This window comes from Bactrocera dorsalis, unplaced genomic scaffold (assembly GCF_023373825.1).
Source record: "Bactrocera dorsalis isolate Fly_Bdor unplaced genomic scaffold, ASM2337382v1 BdCtg160, whole genome shotgun sequence".
Lineage (NCBI taxonomy): Eukaryota > Metazoa > Arthropoda > Insecta > Diptera > Tephritidae > Bactrocera > Bactrocera dorsalis.
Window position 1 is genome coordinate 1 of NW_026038211.1, and position 22,937 is coordinate 22,937.

The 22,937-nt window shown below is 38.9% G+C and overlaps 1 protein-coding gene across 4 annotated transcripts; it reads left to right on the forward strand.

The window, feature by feature from the left end:
* Window positions 1-1,337: 1,337 nt before the first annotated feature.
* On the forward strand, window positions 1,338-22,741 carry LOC105228286 (putative protein kinase C delta type homolog). 4 transcript variants are annotated; one of them, XM_011208065.4, is made up of 15 exons: window positions 1,338-1,697; window positions 5,377-5,637; window positions 5,706-6,031; window positions 6,124-6,239; window positions 6,299-6,384; window positions 6,460-6,589; window positions 16,450-16,551; window positions 18,228-18,311; window positions 19,339-19,475; window positions 19,544-19,717; window positions 21,047-21,201; window positions 21,265-21,412; window positions 21,483-21,662; window positions 21,722-21,862; window positions 21,925-22,741. In XM_011208065.4, exons 2-15 carry the CDS (start codon window positions 5,515-5,517, stop codon window positions 22,072-22,074), a joined length of 2,052 nt encoding a protein of 683 aa, XP_011206367.2. In that variant the 5' UTR covers window positions 1,338-1,697; window positions 5,377-5,514; the 3' UTR covers window positions 22,075-22,741. The 4 variants fall into 4 exon arrangements, with proteins under 4 accessions (XP_011206367.2, XP_049317867.1, XP_019846577.2 ...); XM_049461910.1 differs by lacking the exon at window positions 1,338-1,697 and adding an exon at window positions 3,526-3,541; XM_019991018.3 differs by lacking the exon at window positions 1,338-1,697 and having other exon boundaries at window positions 5,616-5,642.
* The last annotated feature ends 196 nt before the right edge of the window (window positions 22,742-22,937 follow it).

Sequence of the window (22,937 nt, forward strand, 5' to 3'; positions counted from 1 at the left end):
GATAGGCGTATATGAGTGTGTACGAAAAGTGAAAGCGTATCTTTGATCTTCGCGCAGATAAAAGTGCGTGAGCGCATAAAGGGCGGAAAAGGTGGCTGGGTTAAGGCGGGGTGGCATGTTTGGAATGCCGCAACACAAGGGTAATGGTGGCGAGGCAAAGCAATAAATAAGACCAATGAAAAATGCGCGTAAACAACACAGTCAATGAATCTTATAAAACACCAAAATTAAGAAATTAATTTTTCATAAAGCCGACCGAAACATCGAAATCACCAGAGCACCGAAAATACGCACTCATTAAATATTTTATCACTTGTTGTTGTGCCGTTTGTTCTTCGCTTGTTCGTGGAGCGTGTTGTGGTTGTTGCTGCTGTCAGCAGCTCATCAACACTTAGGCCCAGCAACAATGGCAAAGGCAGTCCGCCACTGACGAGCAGCTATCCATCGCCCGACGGAAGTGAGGGGTCTGCTTCACTAATTTACTAGTCTTGCTGGCGTCGGAGAGTGCTGTGTTGGCGTCTTCTTCCTTAGCGTCTATTACATTACTTTTATTTACCTGAACGACAAAACAAGAGAAATAGTTGCCAATAAATGGCGAATCAGTAGTTCCCCCTGTGAATAGTTTCCTGATTAAGCGCACTCAGTGATAAAAGAGAATCAAATTAGAGGGAGATAACTCAACACCGTTAGATGATTGTTTCTGGATTGGTCTCTTATTAGAATAGTCGAGAGCAAGATGGTCGCACCTTATTTACGTTTGGCCGACCTTTGAAATCTTTACATGCCACTAAGAGGGAAAGTCGAAGACATTGATATGATTTATGATTAAAAAACGTACTCTTTTCAATAATATTGCTTAGAAAAGTTCGAAACTTCTCCCTTAGACTAGATGTACACTCGAACTCTTTCGTCGCTCATTATCTGCAAATTCTCTTTTGGTGTCGCTCATTGTCATCCCTTGCCCTTGCGTGAACCGCCGCTTATCAATAAGGTCTGGATCGCGCAATCAGGAAAACAAATTTTAAATTGTCATCATTAAAAAGTATCAATGATCGCGGCATTATTTCCATATACTATCCATTTGACTAGTCGTGGAAAATTTATGAAAGCTCCTTTACTATATATGTATCTGGTTTTCAAGTATAATTTGCAGTAAAAGATGAAAGAGAGACTAATAGCCTCCTTACTCTCCGTTAAACTCATTGTCGCATTTGATCTCAGCATTTTGACTTTTTGCGAAAGATCGCCCAGAAGAGAGAGCCACTCTACGAGTATACGTATTGAAAGGGGCATCAACGCACTGCGAGCCAAAAAATTCGAGCGGTCCGATTCAGATACCATTTTCGTGTGCTCTTGTTTAAACGTGTGGGAAAGCGGAAAATCGTGAAAAAGTTATGCTTGGGCAGCGATTTTAGACTGAAAAGCGCGCGTTGTTGCTCTTATTGCTACAGTGGTAATTGGCCAGGCAGAAAAAAGCCAAAGCAAACGTAGAAAAGAATTTATAGTGAAAGGAAAAGAAACGCGCCGCGTCATGGCCAACAGCGGCCGATGGAAACGTGTGCGTCGCGTCTCGTAAGGCCTATCGGGTATTGAAAAGTGAAGTGATTTCTTTTTAAACGATTTCAAGATAATTTACTGAGGACATTTGTACAACGGATCTATGGAAATAGTGAGAAGAATTAGCGAAGCTGACAAGGGTACATGCACCTATATAATTCATGATTCCACTTACCTATATGTGTGTATAAAAAATAGAAAAAAATATACAGTTAAAGTCAAACAAAATGCTCGTGTTCATTTACCTTATGTACATATACATATGATCGGAGGCGAGGTGACGTCACACCGAACGCATACCAGCAAGGGCCCCCACATGCAGCCACATATGGCCAATATACATACATACATACATATTTACTTCGCTTAGCCACCGACGCACGAGTGCAATATCATCTGGAAATTAATATTTAAGGAATTTCGCTTATATCGTGCTGAAAACCAACGAACAACAACAATACCACTACTACCAAATTAATCACGGAGAAAGAGAACGATAAGCGCCAGCTGAATGAAATTGAAATTATTTCTGCTCCCACATATCGAAATTCGTTCAGAAACAAATTGTTAGATTTCGTGAATTTGTTAAAAAATACAAAACTTGCAATTAATTTGTAAAAACAACAACAACGTTGAAAAATTGTGAGTGAACTGTGAAGATTGTTACTGGACCGCAATCAAGTCGAAGCCTACGACAGCGGATACAAATGAATTTGAATATGTACCTATGTACATGTAAATATGTATATGTATATGTAAATATGTGCATGTGTTCACAAAGTAAATCGTGCAAATCAAAATATTTATTCAACTTCGTACAAATTATATATATAATTGGGTGTACATACATACACACATGTCTGGTATTTAAGTAGTAAAAGTAGGCAGGAAGCAGACACTAAAAGAGAGGGAATATTATTAAGGTGTAAAGTCATAAAAGCCCGAGTGTTTTCCCTAATTAGCCACGGTGGGTCTTATGTTCTCGCGTACACTCTCGCCTCCAAAGTCTGCGTACCTTCTGTGGAGTGTGTAGCTGGTGGTTGCCCGTGTACGGTTGGATCTTTCGTCGCAGCCATGAGCCTTTATCACTGATATTCGCTAAATAATCGAACAGTGGCAGCTGTTGCTCTGTCTGCTGCCGCAAAGTTTATCACAAATGAATGTTGTTTTATTAACAGAAAACAAATCCAGTTCTTTGCCTCGACCCACCCAGCGACAATACACTTGCTCGATCTCCAACGATCGCAATACACTCCAACGATCGCAACTCCTCAATATGGACTTTTTTAAACCAAATTGGTTGAGGAGAAAACTATTATCCTGATTGTCTGTTGAGGCATTGAGGACAAGACTACTTGTGTCGACTGTTTGCTTCAATTGGTGGTGATTCCTCAAACAACAAGCATCTTTGCAGAGTAATATTGCCATAATAATTTATCGGGCGATCGGTGGCATTAAAACTATACCAAGACGAACTATATATGTATATATATTCATAAGCATATACCGAATATGTATAAATCAATTTTTAAATTTACTAAAAATGCCTGCTAATTGCAGGCTTATATAAAATCTAGGCGTGTATATGTTACAATTTGAAAACTGTTTTCGAATTGAACCGTTCAGTGATGAGAAATTTCAATAAACATTTCCGCGTACTCATTAATTTTCCACATTCGAGAGAAAGATTTTGTACGGACAATTGAAAGCTTTCTGCTTTGATTTAGAATTCGCGCAAAAATCACACCAAAACAAACACGATGCAATAACAAATAAATAGCATAACAACAAAAACAGTTTGAGATAACAGCGGAAATTAGACGCCTAAGGAAAACACGCTGCACTAATTGTGAAAACGGGCATTAATCGGAACTATTTGTAATCACGATTGAGAAGCAGTACCCTTTACGATAATTATTGACCAACCAAGTTTCCGACTGCTCGACAGCCCGATTCCACAGACAGTTTAAATGTCCATCGTCTGGTACTTTGAGAAACTTCTTGTTTTATTGGCTTTTAGTTTTGTTCGTTCAACAGGATGACGAGACTGGTTGAATTTCGGTCGATATGGCCGCCGGTTCGTGCAAGCGATAAATTGAGTAAAAATTGAGATATGGCGATGAAACTTTATATAGGTGTTGCATATGAGAACGGATGAAATCGGACCACCACCCCCTCTAAATGCAGTGAAGGCAAATATTTGGCACAAAGAAACGCATTGGCGAGGGGCAATCTGTTATCCTTTATCCTTTATTTTACATATATGAAAAACCTCCTTCTACATTGTCAAAATGTTTCAAAAACACTGCCTAGATAGGATTGTCTTCTATTCAGCCTTGAATTGACAATAATAAAATGACATCTCAGTAAGAGTAATTTACTTTTATTCATTTAAGTTCACAAGGTTAAACAAATTAAAACAAGTAAGACAGACCTAAATTCGGGTGCAACCGAACATTTTATACTCTAGCAACTAGCCAGGAAAATATAACAATCCAACCTATTTTATATATGTATGCATAAACTATATATATCTCATACACCTACCGACATAAGTTTTGTTAGAAACGGAAATCATTATAATCTGTGTAGTATATGAGAGTTCGGGGTAGTGTTGAACAAGCCGCTTAGTAAAAAATGTTTCCCTGGGTTTCATAAAGTACCTCACATACGAACCCCTCTCACATATAGAATTGCCGATGTCTTTATATTAGGTATATATGCGCTTAGGAAAGTATTGAATCGATTAAACTCATTTTTGATACACAGGGATATTATTATAAGGAAAAGTTTTCTTCAGAATTTCTATTGTATATCATATTCATTGACCGATATTTTTAGTCAAAAGTCTACTAAAGATACTGGGGTCCACTTATTCGGTATTTAAAGGCTTGAACCGTTTTTGTTGGATTTCAATAATTTTTGATCATAAGGTAGCAGACTATAAAGGCATCATTCGTGCTCAGTTTTATTTCGTTATATTAATTGCTGCTTGATTTGTATACCGAAAAAATCAATTATCAAATAATTACTTGTGAAATCGGGCTTTATTGAAAGTGGGCGTGATTGTAGTCCGATTTCACCAATTTTCGCACTGCGATATATAAATGTAAGAACAATGCCACGAGCTATATTTAGTTGAAACCGGTTGGGCGGGCCCCGAGATATGGGCGTTCACCAAAAAGTATGCGGTGCCACGCCTATCACCCAATTTTCACACCGACTCCAATAAAGTCTTCTGACACCAGCTCTAGGTGTTGCGCTTTTTGTATTTTTTAACAGTATCGTCATATAGTATTTGCGCTGGACAAATTTGGTTGTTGTAATTGTAGTAGTTTAGAAGACAAGTATAATAAACTTATGAGGGGACAAAGCCACTCCCATTTTTTCAAAATTTTGTTTCCACCGATGCTTCTTGCTACTGTGATCCTCTGTGCCAAAATTCAGCTTTATATCTTCATTTATAATTACTTTATAAGTTTTCGGACGTGGCAGGTGTCAGATTACGCCCATCTACGATATCTCAAGTTTTACTCAAATCTGGCACAAACGGCGGACAGACAGACTGTTACCCGATTTCAACTTGGGGGAAAACATACTCATGTACATACACAATATATGTACTTATCTGTAAAGATTCTTAAAAGTAATAAATTTGCAATGAATAGGTCATCCCAAAGTTGAAGGAAATAATTATGACAAAAATATTATATATCTGGTCATTCGATAATGGAATGTTTATTTACGACTTCCCTCTTTAACAATTGACTATAATACATTTACATTTACATATGCATGTACTATTTGTATGTTCTTCAGATCTCTGAGGAATGTGGCCGAACAAATTGATGATTGGAAACATAACCAAGAATACATATCATTGCATTTAAAAAAGTAAATTATCCTGTCGGTATTTGAAACTGATCCTTCAATAAAGGCAACAACAACGGCTCTGAGATGATGTTCACACGGGCGCAAGTGCGCAAACCTAAGGCCAGTGGCCACAACAGCAATCAGAAGGTGCAGTCGCGCTCTTCACATAAGCACCACAACCTGCAACAACAACAACATGAATGGGATGTAAAGTATTTGTCGAAGCCCCAAAACCTGTAATTGAAATTTAAAAAAGATTCACTCTCTTCTTGCAGACACACTACAAACAATCACCGCCCAGAGGAAATGGACGTGTTCACGATTGGGAGAGGAATAGAGGTTGGGATAAAGACCGAGACCGAGACAGAGATAGAGATCGCGATCGAGACCGAGACCGAGATCGGGAATACTACAGTGATCGAAGTAATTTTAGTACTCACAAGTCGCATTCCTATGAACTGCCTCGTCAACACTCCAAAGAAAAAGCCTATACTCCATTTTACGAGCACGAAATTGACCACAGCACTGTCGGTGATTGTACAGACAGGCGAACGCGGCCACGTAGCATCACAAATCGGCGCGGCGCCATCAAACAGCTCAAGTAAGATCGCATTACCTCCTTGATGAACTATAATAGTCTACCAATCCGTAAATGAACTTTCATGCCTTCAATTTTACTCAATTTGTTCCCAGAACTCACGATTACAATGGCCATAGATTTGTGGCGAAATTCTTTCGACAGCCGACGTTCTGTGCATTTTGTAACCTCTTCGTATGGGGTTTTGGCAAGAAGGGTTATCAGTGTATAAGTAAGCAATTCAAATTTCAAATTCATTAACTCTTCTAATATAATTCGTAACGTCTGCAGCTTGTCAAACGGCTGTGCACAAGAAGTGTCACGAGAAGCTTCTAAGCAAGTGCTCCGGCTCTGTCTTTAATTCGGCTAGCACAATAGTAAGTGAAACTCTCTTATGATACTCACACATCTTCGTACTCACCTAACAAAATTTTTCTCTTCCTATAATGCAGTTGCTGCGTGAACGCTTCAAGATCGACATGCCGCACCGTTTCAAGCCGTACACTTTCATGTCGCCTACTTTTTGTGATCACTGTGGTTCCTTGATGGCCGGTTTCTTCATACAAGGCCTGAAATGCGAAGGTGAGTATCGTTGCACATATTAAAACAATTTAGTACAGTTATTTTCCGGAAGCGAAACTTTTGCAACAAACATTGAATAAATGTCAATTGATAAATAATTTCTGGTCGTCAGCTTCTGATATACGCGCCATCTAGCGGCAACTAGTGCAAATAATCGTCTTATTCTAGACACAAACTTCGATAAACAGAGAAACCAGAGAACGTATATATCTGAGTCGTGAACCTTCTCAATTACAGAGAACGTTCTCTGTCTATGATAAACGTTCTCTGTCAATTATATACGTTCTCTGGAGAAACCAAATTAATATCGTAATTGCACTTGAAATGTCCTTTGAATATACTTGCAAAACCAAATCTCTTCCTCACCCTGCAAAAATACATCTGTGCCATGGAATATAATAGACGGAAGACACGTCTACAGTTTTAGACGGACGTACGCTCCGAGGTCCTAGTATTGACTCGGACCAATATCTTGTTGTATGACACGCATTCGCCTTTGTGTAGCAAAAAACGCTTGGAAGGTTTGATGACGAGAAGCTGCAATCCCAACAGACAGCCAAACGCTTTTCTGCTCGACTTGTACTTCTGCTTTCTGAACAACTCGGTATAAGGGAACTGTGAGACGGCATTTCAAGCTCCTTACGTACAGCTGCAAACGTAACTATTGGTTTCCAAAAAAGGTCAAAGAACAGCAGGTACGATGAGGAATGCGGTGTCGCAGAGGAGAGAAACCAGACAGCCTACCTCACAACGAGTGAACCCGGTTCCCCAACTTGCATACTTAAAATAAAAGTGCAAAATTTTATTCCGTTATATTAATTGATTCTTGTTTTGTACTGAAAAGTGAAAGAATCAAAAGAACTTTAAAATTTCCTTAAACTTATTAGAATGGGGGTTTGTGGGCGTGGCCGTGGTCAGATTACGCTCATCTACGGAAACGTATTTTTTTTGCAAAGCAACGCGCATACCAAGATATCTCAATTTTTACTCAAGTTCCAACTTACACGAACAGACAGACAGCGTCTTGTCATCCTGATGATTCGTCCATTCGGACAACATGACCTAGCCAGCGCAGCCGCGGTCTCTTAATACGCTGAGCTTTGTTAATGTCGTCTTAAAAGCCGATAAATCTTCCGCAGAACCTTTCTCTAGAAAGCTCGAAACGTCGACTTACCAGATGTTGATATCGTCCATGCCTCTGCTCCATATAGCAGGACGGGAATAATGAGTGACGTATAGAGTTTGGTATTTGTTCGTGTAGAGAGGACTTTATTCAGTTGCCTACTCAGTCCGAAGTAGCACCTGTTGGCAAAAGTTATCCTGCTTTGGATTTCGAGGCTGACATTGTTGTTGGTACTGGTCCCAAGATAGACAAAATTATCTACGACTTCAATATTATGACTGTCAGCAATGACGTTAGAGCCAAGTCGTGAATGTAACGACAGTTTGTTTGATGACAGGAGATATTTCGTCTTGCCCTCGTTCACTACCAGGCCAGTATGGAAAAAGAAGAACTAAGGCGCGGGTTTGAGGCCAATGATATAAATATCATCGGCATGCGCCATCAGCTATACACTCTTATAGAATATTGCACCTGCTAGATTCAACGGTTAGAACACACCAATACCTTGTTCCAACCCTGCAAATCTACAAACGACATTCTTTCGAAAGAGATAATAGCATTAATTCATAAACACTATATACACGTATATCGGTGGCGTTAAAACTTCGAGAGGAAAAGCCGACTTGTAGATTACAATTCCTGCTATAACATGATCCTCGCAACTCAATTTCTAAAAGGTCCATATGGCCCATTCTAATCAGCATCAGCAATCAAATACTAAGGAACTAATCAGTTGCTTGTATTGTTACAAACAACTCATTCTTATGGCAATACACACCTTCTAAAAAGAAATTCGCTTCCACCGACGATGATCTGCAAATAAACGACTAGGATTAGCACAGAAATAAACTAATCGCGCAAGTTCTGTTGCTTCAAATTCTGTTAATTTATGAGGCGATGTCGTGATCGCCATGCCAATGTATGTACATATGTATATACCTATAAAAAAAAGTCCGCCACATCTCCGAACCACCCATCGGCAACGAAGAAAGTCGGACGTCACTGCGAGCGAGCATAAGTTTAACATACGTATGGGTTTGTGTGTGCACGCATGTGTGTATAGGTGTGTTCAGATTGGCATGATTGCTGTCAAGTCAACGGACGAGGCGAACAGCGAGGCGCGGCCGGTGATCTAAAATCGAATGCAACACACGATTGGATATTCTTAGACGTCACAGTGACGTTGACGTTCACATTACACGGCTGCGATAGTTTCTGAAGAAGCCGGCCAACTGCAAATTTATTAACGAATTCTCAGCATATTTTCGGATTTGCGACGCGAGCATTACAATCCTTATAACGAGCTTACTGCGGTACCAAACAATATTTGAGGTTGCTGGCAGTGGCAGATGAGATATCAGATGAGATATTAGTAAGGCCGCTAAAGCATTGGCTCTAGATTCTAGCGAAGCTGAGAGCGGCGCATTTTTTAAACATGTACATATTGCAAATTCATCTTCGAGACACGACAAGTCACGAGTTAGCAAAGAGGAACATGAATGCTTATTAGTAAACAATATTTTCCGTTTTTTCTCTCGCTTTACCACAACCACTACGCGTTCGGACCGCCGCTCCACCTCCACGCCATCGACCACACCGGTGATTCCCGCTAGCGCGCCGCACACGTAACGTCAGAGCACCGTGAGTGTATGGCATTTATAAAGCGCTTAGGCTAATTTTCACAGGCACCAATGTGTGCTTGTGCATATGTATTGTGGATAAGTGTGTGTTCAAAAAACATATAGCCACACACACGTTCCGATAGACAAAATGAAATGCTCGAAGAAACATTCATTTGCGTATTTTCGCATCTTGGAACGTTCATTTGACGCCGCGGCGTGTGTGCCAGCTGGGTTGCTGAGTGCGTCTGGCGGCCGCGTTGTCGGTGTGTCGAAGGCGATCTCTCGAGCACGAACGGCCCAGCACCAGGAAAGCCTCGACGGCCAGCGCAGTTATTGTGGCAGCTTCCTGCCAAGCGGTTCGTGGTTCGCTCTAGCATTGGAAAATTCTAATAATCGCGTAATACTAAATACTTGTACTTAGCCCATATTCATACCCGTGTGTGTTTGTGCTTTTGTGTATGTGTTGTAATTATTCATTCCTCTAGCGTTGTGCTTAAAACTAATTACTTTGGTACGCGTTTCTCAAGACTTCATTCTACCTTTGGCTGCATAATTCAGAAGAGTTGAAGCTTCTAAAATTATTTTCAGTTGAAGTGCTTGAAGAAATCACTCGAAATTTGTAGAAAACCTCTTACGTCATTCACCACAATATCGACTAGTGTCCTAAGCTCTTGCGCCATTTTTTAGCTAGCACTTAGATGGGAAACGGAAAACCTATAAAAATATGTCTAAATATTGGTTTAATTTTTATTTTTTAAATAAACAAATACGTTCTAAATAATTTGAAATATTACTTTCTTCACCGGTGTTCTCGGAAAAGAACACATTTGTATTCAAAAGAAATCTCATAAAAGCGCAAATGGGAATCAATATTTTATCAAAAATTCCGAAGAAAGCCCCGTTATTGCGAATTTTCGCAAATATACACAGAGTTCATGGAGGTTCGAGGTTATGTTTTTTTTTTTTTAATAATTTAGTATAGAAACATTTTAATTTCTTAACAAATTACGCATTTATAATCATTTTTCGCAAAATAAACGAATAGGGAAAAGACTAAAAATATTACAAAAAAATTATTAAAAATTGATCTTTAGTGCAGCAGGCCACAAGAGATTCAAATGAGATTGTATGTTGGCCTCACCTGTCAAAAACTCACTATTTGGACATACATATGTATGTACATATAAAAATCTCGTTATTTTGTCTTGTACCAAAATATCTGCAATTAAAACGGCACATTGCACAACTATAAAAGCGAAAGTGAGTCACAGCGCCAGAGGAACGGTAAAAGCACACATTTGGCACACGTGAATGCCGTAAAATAATGGATAAAATAAATGTTCATATCTTCCGGCAAGAATAATTTAAAGCCTTCGAAAAAAGAACAAAGAACTTTATTAATCGCACAACGTGTGCTTGTGTGTGTGATTGTGACAGCGTAAGGAGTCCATGATCGAGAGAAAGTAATATTTTGTTAAATAACAAAAACAAAAAGAAACGGAATAAAACAAAAAAGTCAAGTAATATATTTGAAATATTTAGTAAGGTTTTTAAGCAAAATACATACATACATCTTCGGAAAATGACGAAAGTCGCCGTCGCAGTCGAACGTGAGAGCTCTGTCGCGCGTTTCTCGAGGTGATGCTAAAAATAAACCCATTTGTACTAGAGCAAACAATCCAGAATAAAATAAATTTAAAAGTGTGCAAATACCCCAATAAAAGTGTCAAATAGAAGCAATATATAATTTACAAACGAGATTCATAGTATAACACACGACAAAAGCATAACGGTTGTTTAGTGCAATAATTCGAAGAAAGTCAGTTCCTTCGACAATACACCATGCCACTCTACACAGATCCGGGCTATTATTATAGCGGTGGGAGCAGCCAACTCTATGCCCCTTACTACACACCGGGCCTATATGGGGCTAGCTCTTCGAGTAGTTCTTACGCCCCGTACTCCTCCACCTACAATCGCACGTTTGGTGGTAGCTATACACTGCCTTTGACGCCGCCGCGGTCTCCGACTTACACCTCAACACACAGCCTGGCATCCCGGTATCAGCCAAAGTTGTCAACCATCACCGAGACTTCTCCCCTCATTAGTTCCAGACACGGAGGCATTTTACCGTTAACACGAATACAATCTCCTAAAATTTCGCCTTACACAGCCACCTCGGCAACCACTACAAAATATGTACCACCACGCCCGATACCCATCAATACGGCTGATATTGATGTATCTTCAAAACGATATCCGCACCACAGAGATGATCTTGAGAAAGAAAAACATGATAAGCAGGATAACGAAATTAAGCGTAAAAGTAAAGAAAAGAATAAGAAAGAGAGTAGCGAGGAAGCAAAAGAAGAGGGTAAAAATCAAGAGCATAAGGGAAGGTCATCCACTATTAAAAGAGACCGTCCTGTAGTTCGTTTATCCACAATTCGCTCACGTAGTAAAGACCGCAACCGTAATACAAAGTCCACATCTTCGGGTACTGATGATTCCCCGGAACCGAAATCCAAAATGTTCAAAGATCTTCCCACAATAGAGCCGTTGCACCCAACCGAAACGCATGTTACTTGGCGTCAGAAGTTGGCTGAAGAATTGGCCACAGTGCCTACAAACAATTCAAAAAAGTCGCCAGGTGATTTGATTCGCGAGCGTTATCTTATACAGGAAGCCTCGTCCGATAATCTCGATAAATTTCAGGGTCAGCCTTCTTCATTAAAGGATGAAAATGAAACAAAAGACAAGCTTGCTAGTGAAGTAATAATTGAAGTGGACTTGGATATTACTAATAACAGCATCCGTCGCTTAAGTATACCACAATGTCCCTCGTTTCATGATATATGTGAGGATATTTCGTCTGACAAAATTGACGATGACCTCAACGCGGGCGAACTAAGGCGTCGGGCTTCACTTATTCAAGAGCAAGAACAAGAAATTCTCAATCAATTACAGAAGTCTGGGTCTGGCACTTTCCAGCTTATTCATCTGGAAAGACGTGATAGTCACGACAGCACGACCGAAGAAGGACATCGTCAATCAACAAAGAAACGTACTTCGAAAAAGGGGAAAAAGATTAGGCACAAAATTACAGCTGTCGTTGAAGTTGAAAATTCACCTCTTCTACCGGTACTTCAAGAGAAAGATGAATTGCCTACTACGACTACTGGGAAGGACTCATCCCCTAAACCTAAGTTCACTTTCAATGTTGAATCGGTTGAAGAACATCACGAAATTCATAAAGTCTTTAAATTACCTAAAAGAAAAAGTGTTAAAAAGGTGATGAAAACAAAAACAGTCGCTTTGCCTGAAGGATTTATGCAGGCAAGTCCAAAAGCAAAAATTCAGTCCAATGCAAAGTCTCCGACGAAAAAAGGCACGTTCACCAGCACGGCAGAGATTTTCACATTTGAACCCTCGAGTGTAGACTCGTATTGGGCAAATAACGAACGTGATAACGTAGGGGCAATTGCAAGTCCGAAGTTTCAAAATGATGCTAAAGACGAATCGAATTTCACCACCCAGTCTTTTGAATCACCTAAATTAACCATTTCAGGAACAACGGCTTCATTGCATTCCTCATCAGAAAATCAAAGCACAGATACAAAAGAACTTGTCCTTCCCAACGAAATAAAGATCGAAACTACAAAACCTTCAAAAATTGAATTACCAAAGATTTTACCAAAAATAGTAAATGAAGCCAAGAAAAATCCCATTGAAAAGTCAGACAGCGGAATAGATTTTTGGTCTGAAATTGGGAATCGTGAATCAGTATACATGACAAACCGAAAGAAAGGACAACTTGAGAGCCAATGGAAAAAATGCGAAGAACTTTTGGAATCCCAAGCTGTGGAAGACGTAAGCAATATAAAAGAAATAAAATCTGCCGTAACAGCACAGAAAAACGAAGCTCTAAAGAAAGCAGATCAAGATATGGCAAAAGCAAACGACAAAGGCGTGGTAGGAAGATCTCAATCTACAGAATCTACAATGTCTGATAAGGTTAACAAAGGCCAAAAGAACTTGAATTTGTTAGGAAAAACGGAACAACAAGCGATTACTAAAAACTCAGCGGCAACTGCACAAAAATCTTTAATCGAACAAAAACTTAAAACCGAAAATATAGCAACAACGCCAACAACGAGCTCTCTGACAGCCGCGACGACTGCAACAAGCGCCGCGACCAAAATAAATTCTGGGCAAGTCGCCAAGTCACCTGCACAACAACCGAACAAATTTACGACACTAGTAAAGAACGACAACGAAAGCAACATCAAATTAGATAAAGCGAAATTATTCATTAGCCAAACCGACACAAAAACTACGAAAGCACAAACACAAATACCAACTACACCGAAATCAATCACAACATCGGCTAATAACATATTGAAGGAGGAGAAACTATGGCCAGAAGTTAATGAACCACAAGCAATCGACGCAGTAACTGAACCAAGAACAACGTCAGCAGTTGCCGAAAGCGGTAGGCCGGAAATAAAAGTGGTGGGACAAAATGAAGCATTGTCGGCTATCTCGACTACAGTACCACCTGCATCGACTGAGTCCACCTCCTCTACCTCCTCTACCGTTAGTGGTATGAAGCCAAAAACTGCCCCTAAAGCAATAGCAACAAAAGAAAAAACTATAGCAACAACTGTTGCCAAATCAAAAGCGTCCCCACGAAGTGAGCCGGTGACACCCATCAATGCCGATCAATTCATTTCGATAGCACCCCCAAAGACTACGACGTCACCAACAAAAACTAAAAAGACGTCACCACGAAACATAAAAGCAAAGGCAAAGGCAACAATAGCGATAAACAAAAATGTGAACGAGAAAGTGGCCAAAACAAAAATATCGCCAAAAACAACAACCGCAATAGCCACGCTAGCAACATCGCCCACAACAATAACATCCACAGACGAAGTAGCGACAACAGCTGCCATCGCTATTACTGCAACTACATCGTCGACGACAAAGCTACCAGTCAACTCGTCTACGCAGTCGTCCACATCCCCAGAGAAGCCAACAGCTGCAACCGTCTCACCAATAGTGGTCGCTACAGAATCGTTGGCGCACCGCAAAAGTCACGAAGATGCCGACGACGACGAGAAGAATCCCCAACAAAAGGCACACGCGCCAAATAATTTATCAAAATTCGCAACAGTACAGAATTTGGCGCAGTGTTTACAAGACGTCGACGCCGATCTAGAAGACTACATACCGTCATCTGCGGAAAATAGCGATGACGAGGACAGTTCATACAATTACTCCAGTGCGGACGGTTGTGATTATCAAAATTTGAGTGCAAGTATGAAGAAAAAACTGCGACAACGGCGCAAAAAAGAGAAACAGGCCGAACAGGCTCGTTTCGATCCACAAAAGAAAATTAAAATCGATCCCTCAAACAAGTGTTACGTGAAAGAAGAGGCACCGCGTTACCCACTTGTCGCGACACCGCGTCCACTATGGAAACGTGAAAAACCAGTGTATCCTGAAGAGGATTCCGATGACGAGAGTGGTGACAGTGATGAGACCGGGTCGGGAAGTGAAGAAACCGAAGACAGTGAAGAGTGCTCTACGTCCGAGGAATACGAGGACGACTTGAGCACCAATACCAGTGGAGCGCTCACAGGCAGCAGCAATGTGTCTAAGGAGAATTCCGCTATTATACGATTAAGTACCTGCAGCAATGATTCGGGTTTTGAAGGCGGCACTGCGCCATCTAGTCCCAAGAAAATGCTTGGTAAGTCCACGAGCACACTTTCACATACTTGTTCGTACGTCAAACTCAACTGAAGAACGTTTTCAAATGTATGGTGGTTACTATCGATTGGCAAAGCCTTCTACCAGTATAAAGCAAATATATGTATGTTTACATATATAAGTAAATCTGTACATAAATACTCAAAGGTACATACATATATTTATCTATAAGAAATGCTGAAGAAATCGACTTCGAAAGCACCTTTTATTTTAGCTCAGCCGAAATATTCGAAGACGTCAATGGGAGACATTTAGTTAATCTGTTGCCAGAATTGCCCGCAACACACACATTTTTCCTTCCCGTTATTGCTGTATACTTGAATGCTAGTGCATGTGAATATTTGAGTTCTCGCAGTGTTTGAATACTGATTACGAGTATGTTGTTCTCACAATAAAATAAATTACGTTCCCAAATGCTAAATATGTACTTACTTTTGAAAATTTTATATTTAAAGAATATTGCAATTCTCATGCGTCGACGTGACCTGCGTGTCATTCGGAATTAGATTCTTGGAAGCATTGGTGTCCATTGAGAGGACTCTATAAACGGTTGATTATGTTTTTCAAGGCTTATTTTTTTCTTATTTTAACTCTGTGTCTTCATTGTGTGCCGTCTGAAATGTATGATACTTCACTTGATGCGTTGGTTCTTAGTTTTATTTTATTCGGTTTGTTTACCTATGCGATTAACATTTATTTCATATAGGTATATTAACAGCAAAATAGCAAATAATTCATTAAAAAAGGTAGATAATGTTATGATAAAATCCTCATTCGGTGTTAGGCAAAATTGAGGACCTATTTTCGACCAGCTCATTGTTGTCAAATTCGGTGAATGCTGACCAATTCGAGATTGAGTCTATAAAACACATATACATACGAACATCCATACAAACGTTTACTCACATAGTTCTGAACTCTTCGAGACATGCTAAGGGACGATTGATTTCGTGCCTTCATGATATCGGGTTTCAATTGACTTCTTGAATTTGGTTACGAATCATTTCCTTTAAGGGTGTTATATCAGTGGATTTGACGTTAGATTTTCGAGTACGTCAGGATATGAACCTAGAAAACCATCATCTACTTACATTTGATAAACTTGGAGGACCTAGATCCACTTTCAGGTCTATGCAGTATGTGGGAGCTGCATCAGATAATAAAATTATTAAGAACTCAATTTGAATTAAAACTTTACATGTGTTCCAAAAGTTTCGCTTCGTAATTAATGTTTTATATAAAAAAATTAATGCATTATATACATAAATACATATTATGACACTCATTGAACTTTTTAACCATATGCATATGATATCCATCATCTGATCCACATATTGCAGAATGTGATGTTAACTGCCACAAGAAATGCCAGCACTTAATGGCCAACTTATGCGGTGTCAACCAGAAACTGATCGTCGAGGCTTTGGCTTGCGTGAAGCGAGGTAATCGCTCTCCGAAACGAATTTCGTGCAAAGAATATTTTATATGATTTATATCCATTAATGCTAAAAACACCTAGAGAACAAGCGAACCATCAGTTAGGAACCTATGGCTAATATGTTAGGGGTATTTATATCAATGAATCCCAAGGCTACTACTAAGGTATAAAGCCACGATGTTTGAGAACTTGAACTTGATGTTTTACAATTTTCTTAAGCTTGAATACTGATATGCCACTTCTCAATGCGTCGGTTTTCAGTTATAGCCTACCATACGCCTGAAGACCTCAAAGTATAGAAGCTAGTAATATAGTAAACGTATGAGTATGCATATCGAGGCTGAATAGCCACATTTAGTAATCTTATTACCGATAGCTCGAATTTCTATTTATTAGAAATCATCTTAAATATTTGTTTGTCTTTGCTATTTTCTTCATATTTTGAGCATGTTTCTTCGAGTTGTTTAGACTCAGCAAAACAATCATACAAACACACACACACATATGTAAACATAAATGTATTGAAAATGCATTCATATACACAAATATTCAGCAAACGGTTCGATACATTATTGGCTTGAGGCCATGCAGGTCAGGTGATTGCGCCGTCCATATATTGTTAGGCGCCCAAAATAATTTGTGTGGGAAGATTTTCTACGTGCAGTGTCCCAAATACTTAAAAAAATATTGTTGTTATTTATCGCCGTTTTATGGCACCAGTGGCAGTGTTGCACATATACAAACGCGGCGATACCGAGACGGTATTCTCCCGGCCGCGTTCAGATTCTTGGCACACTTGTACATTCTTGTAACGCACTTCTATGATCTTACACATGTATTTACACACAACATCATATACGTTTGAATTTTACGCAAATTACATACAGACATGTGTATTATTTTGCATTGCTTATTAAGAGCACCGTTACAATGTTGAAATAGTACTTTGCAAATATTTATAACTCTACTTCAATTACTTTCTACTGTTTGTATTTTGTTATAATTCCTTGCAATAGCTCTGTAATGGATACGCTTCATAATAAAATAATACTAAAGCCATTTCATAAGTAATTGATTTCCGTATGTCAAGTCAACTCGCACCCTTAATACTCTCTCAGGGCTACGAGCGAAGCGAACCCCGAGAGATTCAATCCCTCATCTCTAGAAAAGCAAAGCAAACACTTCAATTACGCATCGAGTTTAACTAGATGCCCCAAATTTATTCATACACCTATTTTTAAGGGAAACTATCTATTTTTAGTTCAGTTTGCAAAAAGTAACCTCAGTGGTTCGGCGACTGCCGACTGGCTGACTAACATGCCAGTGATTGACAGCCTGACAGGTGGTCAAGACCGATAATTTATCATATAATTTTTGACGAATACTCACAATTGAGAGGTCGGGCAGTGAATTTTTATCCCATTTATTTCCAAGGTTCAAAATATATAGTAACCACTTACTTGTATATTTAAGTATGCACTATTCTCTCCACAGAGAAGGCATACAGCAGAGTCCTTGACTAATTCCATATACCTGCATACATACATATGTATATCGAATGAGGTGCGTTGAGGTTATTGTTTTCATTTTGTGTTTAGCATTTTTGGCAAACATTTGTCTTTATATACATAAATATATACATATGTACATAAGTGTATTTCCCATTCATCTAATGTGTAGGCGCACGTGAAGCCCGAGAATCCTCAACTACTCCACCGAGTTCAAATCCAGCATATACGATCGAGTCCAACGAGGAACAAGATGGTATGCTATGTGTCCGTGTAAGCCCTTGGACATTCGTCCTGCACTAACCTCACCTATACACTTACTAATAAATTAAAGACTAGCGCAAAAGCGATTGCCAGGCTTTATATGTACAAAATATAATATCACTTTGATGTACATACATACATATATTAATACAATATATTGGTTTGTCGAAAAGTCGTTTCGTATTTTTGGTTAAAGTGAGATTTTAAGCTTATGCAAAAAATTATTTTGTTCAAAAGTAAATGAAAATAATGAAGAAATTCGATATATTTTGAATATTTAAAATATTTGTTTATTTATTTGTTAATATAAATATAAAAAATAAGTTGAAGTTTGATTAGAAATGCGAAAAGACTTTTTCGACTACCAATAATATCGTTTTGTTAGTCGAACAGAAAACAGTCAGAAGATCAGCGTGTGAATCGAGTTGAACATTTAATTATTTTAGTTGAAATTATGCAAAAAATAACGTTACTTTTCATTAGCTTTCTACAATAACTCAAATGTATAATTTGCTTTTGTTGACGATAAACGCGCACCATTCCTATTGGGTTAGCATGAACCTTAAATTTTGTGAATATATGTGCACATTCACCTGTACAAAAGTGTGTACTATTACTGTACTGTATTTAAATCCGAGGACTGCAAACTAAAATTATGCCTACGACACTGAGAGAATGTGTTGTTGTTTACTATCTGTGTGAGAAGTGTCTTATTAGTTACGTTTCACCGGTCGTATCTTGAGTTAAAGCAGGTTTATTCCTATTCACCCAAGTTTTAATATGAATTTAATGTAGATAAGCAATGTATGTACGTAACATATTTATGTGCATAGGTACCAGATAAAGCTAATTAAACTAATACTTTGCCATCGAAGTAACCACTAAAGCGCAGACATTGGAATTGTCATGTGCTCCTCCCTAATTTATTCAACGGAAGTCACTATCGATGCTCTCTAATAAGGCATCGCAGAAGATCCAGATATTTCTTGATTCTATTGACCGCTGGAGTTTATTTGCAGAAACGTCGTACACCTATTCCCAATTTCAAAAGTCGGGGCGTTTCACGGCGCCAGCTACCGTTATACCACGGTTCAAAAACTATTCGGTAGATGATTTCCACTTCCTAGCTGTGTTGGGCAAAGGCAGTTTCGGCAAGGTAATCAACTAAATCATGTCTCCACAAAACTCAAGTAACCCTCGTTTCGTTCGCATTGTAAATTTCAGGTGCTGCTGGCTGAGCTGCGCGACACCACTTACTACTACGCCGTCAAGTGTTTGAAGAAAGATGTCGTTCTCGAGGATGACGATGTCGATTCAACCTTAATCGAACGCAAAGTGCTGGCATTGGGCACCAAACATCCGTATCTGTGTCACCTGTTTTGCACATTTCAAACGGAGGTAAATAGGAAGCAATCGTGTAGACGAAAAGAATTGAACACCATGAAGGTTTTCGATTTTTATTATTTTTATTATTTTAATTGAAATTCACGATATTCATTTGCGGTTTTGACACATACCTACCACATATTCCTGCACATACTATATATAAGTATAGTACAGATATCCTCAAATCTATTTTTATTTGTTTTTCAATTGCACATGTTTTAGAGTGTTCCTGAATCAATTTAATTTTCACGATTCACATACAAATACTTTTTTTTTACATTTCGATTTACATATATGTATATATACAAGTACATACATTTTACTTTGGCATCGAGCAATTATCTATTCTTAGAATGTTAGATTTTTGGTGTATTCCGTTGTGTGCAGCAGCATATTGAGGCTTTAGGCGGGCATAAGAGGGGCTAACGGTAGATGTCTATGTTAATGTTCTGCCCTGTGTAACAAGCGGTCTTCCAAAAATCAGTTTTCATCTGCAGGTGCTTGGTGCACACTTACAAATGTTCGTAGATTATTATGCTGCTGTGCTTGATGTCATTTTCGTATTTCTCATCAACCCTGATGCAGTCGAAATTTCGATTTTTTGTAGCTGCGGCGCGACGTGGACAAGATATTATATTAGGCGTACATCGTACACCTGCCGGCGTGCCGCATGCCTCACCACTTCTCCCCGCCTGCATGGCGAAATGAGCCACCACAAATAGATCAATTAAACGATTGAGGAAAGGTGAAATGATAAATTTAGCCCATTGTTTGACCATCACTAGGTGATTTCGAATGAACGCGTAGTCGCAGACAGCGCGACCGATGGTCAATTTTCAAATGTGGATCAGGGCATTTGATTAAAGTGAATGTCGGCATTAATTGCGTGCATCGCGGAGGAGAAACTGCCACACTTATCGCAGCCACATTTCACGATTGATCGAGCATCGTAAGGTGTCGTAATGGTTTTGTAGCCATGAAGTTGCCGCTACGTGATAAAACTGCATCAGTTAGGAAAATTCAGCTTTATAAAAAAATACTTGTGTCATATTCGACTCAATTCATTTTATGCCAAACTCTTTTGAAATCAGCTCCAAATTCAACCCATAGCCACACTTAATACGTTCTATATAAATCTCCAAGCATTTCAAAATTAAAAATTTGGCGCTTTAGTTCGTGCCAATAAAGTAAACCGCAGGTTAATATTATAGAAGTGTTGATTTATCCGACCAATTTTAAATGCTATGAAGCGACTACCACTACTTGACTAGGAGATCAAACATTTATGTAGCTCCACATCAAGTGCGAATTCCTGTTCTAAATGTTGTTGCATTTTTCCAGAGCCATTTGTTCTTTGTAATGGAGTACCTTAATGGTGGCGATCTAATGTTTCACATACAGGAGAGTGGTCGATTTCCCGAAGAACGTGCACGTTTTTACGGAGCCGAAATCATATCTGGGTTGAAGTTCCTGCACAAAAAAGGAATAATTTATAGGTACGGCTCATGCTATTATCTGAAGTGTTTTGCATCTAATAATAACTTTTCTATGTGCTGTAGAGATCTGAAGTTGGACAACGTACTATTGGACTTTGAAGGTCACGTACGCATTGCCGACTTCGGCATGTGCAAATTGCAAATCTACCTCGACAAGACCGCCGACAGCTTCTGCGGTACACCTGATTATATGGCGCCCGAAATCATCAAGGTACAAAAACAATTATTTTCAATATTAACTACAAAGATTTCTATATGTGCTTATTTTTCTAAACGAAAAGGGCGAAAAGTACAATCAAAACGTGGATTGGTGGTCCTTTGGTGTCTTGCTCTACGAAATGTTGATTGGGCAATCGCCGTTCAGTGGTTGCGATGAGGATGAATTATTTTGGTCGATTTGCAATGAGATTCCCTGGTTTCCGGTTTACATATCTGCAGAAGCTACGGGTATTTTGAAAGGAGTAAGTCTTCAACCTAGTAAAGTCACACAGCAAAATATTTATAAAATCTGTTATTGCAGCTGCTTGAAAAGGATTACACAAAGCGCATTGGATCTCAATACAGTCCCGCTGGCGACATAAGCGAGCACATATTCTTCAGACCCATCGATTGGGATCTACTAGAGAAACGACAATTACCACCACCTTTCAAACCCCTTGTGGTGAGAATTCGATTGTGTATATCATGTCGTTTCATATATTAACGGACATTTTATCGTTCTAGAAACATCCATTGGATACTCAATACTTTGATCGAGTTTTCACAAAGGAGCGTGTGCGCTTGACCCCCATCGAAAAGGATATTCTGCATTCAATGGACCAGAAGCCGTTCTTGGGTTTCACATATACCAATCCACACATAACCCTTGATTAAGTTAAACACACACGCTATTTGTATATTCGCATATAGTCGAGCGGCAATATAATTTATTTACAAAGTTAGTTTAAGGCCACCCAAGGAACCCAACAATAGAACTTCGGGAATCATATAGTGACATATGTATATATGGGATTGCGAAAATATTAGATTACAACCCAAAGTTAGTTTCACACCAGTATTTAAAAGTAAACAATTTAGACTAAGCGGGATTATTAAATATAATAAACTTTAGTATAAGAAATTGAAATAAAATTAAATAAGTACAGATGTTCAAAGTGTACTACCCAACGTGCCCATCCAACTATTGTTAAGTCTCTCGATCAATAATTGAAACCATTGTTTTTGTGATGCGGACCGCAATATATTTTTAAAAGTTAAGCAGTTACGATACACACTTATTTCTAGACCTTATTGTTACTCCGATTAGATTTAGTATTGAATGATCGCACAAGTGGCGTTTCGGTTAACGTCCCAGAACTTAGGTGATGCAACGAGCTGGAGCTTAGCTAATCAAACTAGGGTTATCATAATCAATCGTTTCTACGTATTCTTGTGGACACACATATCTTTGTAGATTTATTGTATTTACACACAGATATAAACTTAATTTGTAAGCAGTGAACCAAAGAAAAATAATAAAAATTTTAAAATTGAAACCTTTCGAGCTGCTTTCTTCTATCTATATATCTACATTGCTGCTCGGAAACTAGGGTTTGGCTTGATTTTTTGTCAGTTCATCATAACCCTGGCACCTAATGCAGAAGTAGCCACACTTGGTTGGAGATTTTCTTATTACTGTAGAAAGAAAAAATAGAATTATAAATAAAAGGCGTCCATATTTCCAACAATATCTAAAC

Excerpts from the sequence above, each read along its gene's own strand:
- LOC105228286 (XM_029551098.2), top strand. The coding sequence starts at position 11,177 with ATGCCACTCTACACAGATCCGGGCTATTATTATAGCGGTGGGAGCAGC. Across the intron at positions 15,090-19,338 it reads TAGTCCCAAGAAAATGCTTG|AAACGTCGTACACCTATTCC; the intron begins GTAAGTCCACGA and ends GTTTATTTGCAG. Across the intron at positions 21,202-21,264 it reads AAAAAAGGAATAATTTATAG|AGATCTGAAGTTGGACAACG; the intron begins GTACGGCTCATG and ends TATGTGCTGTAG.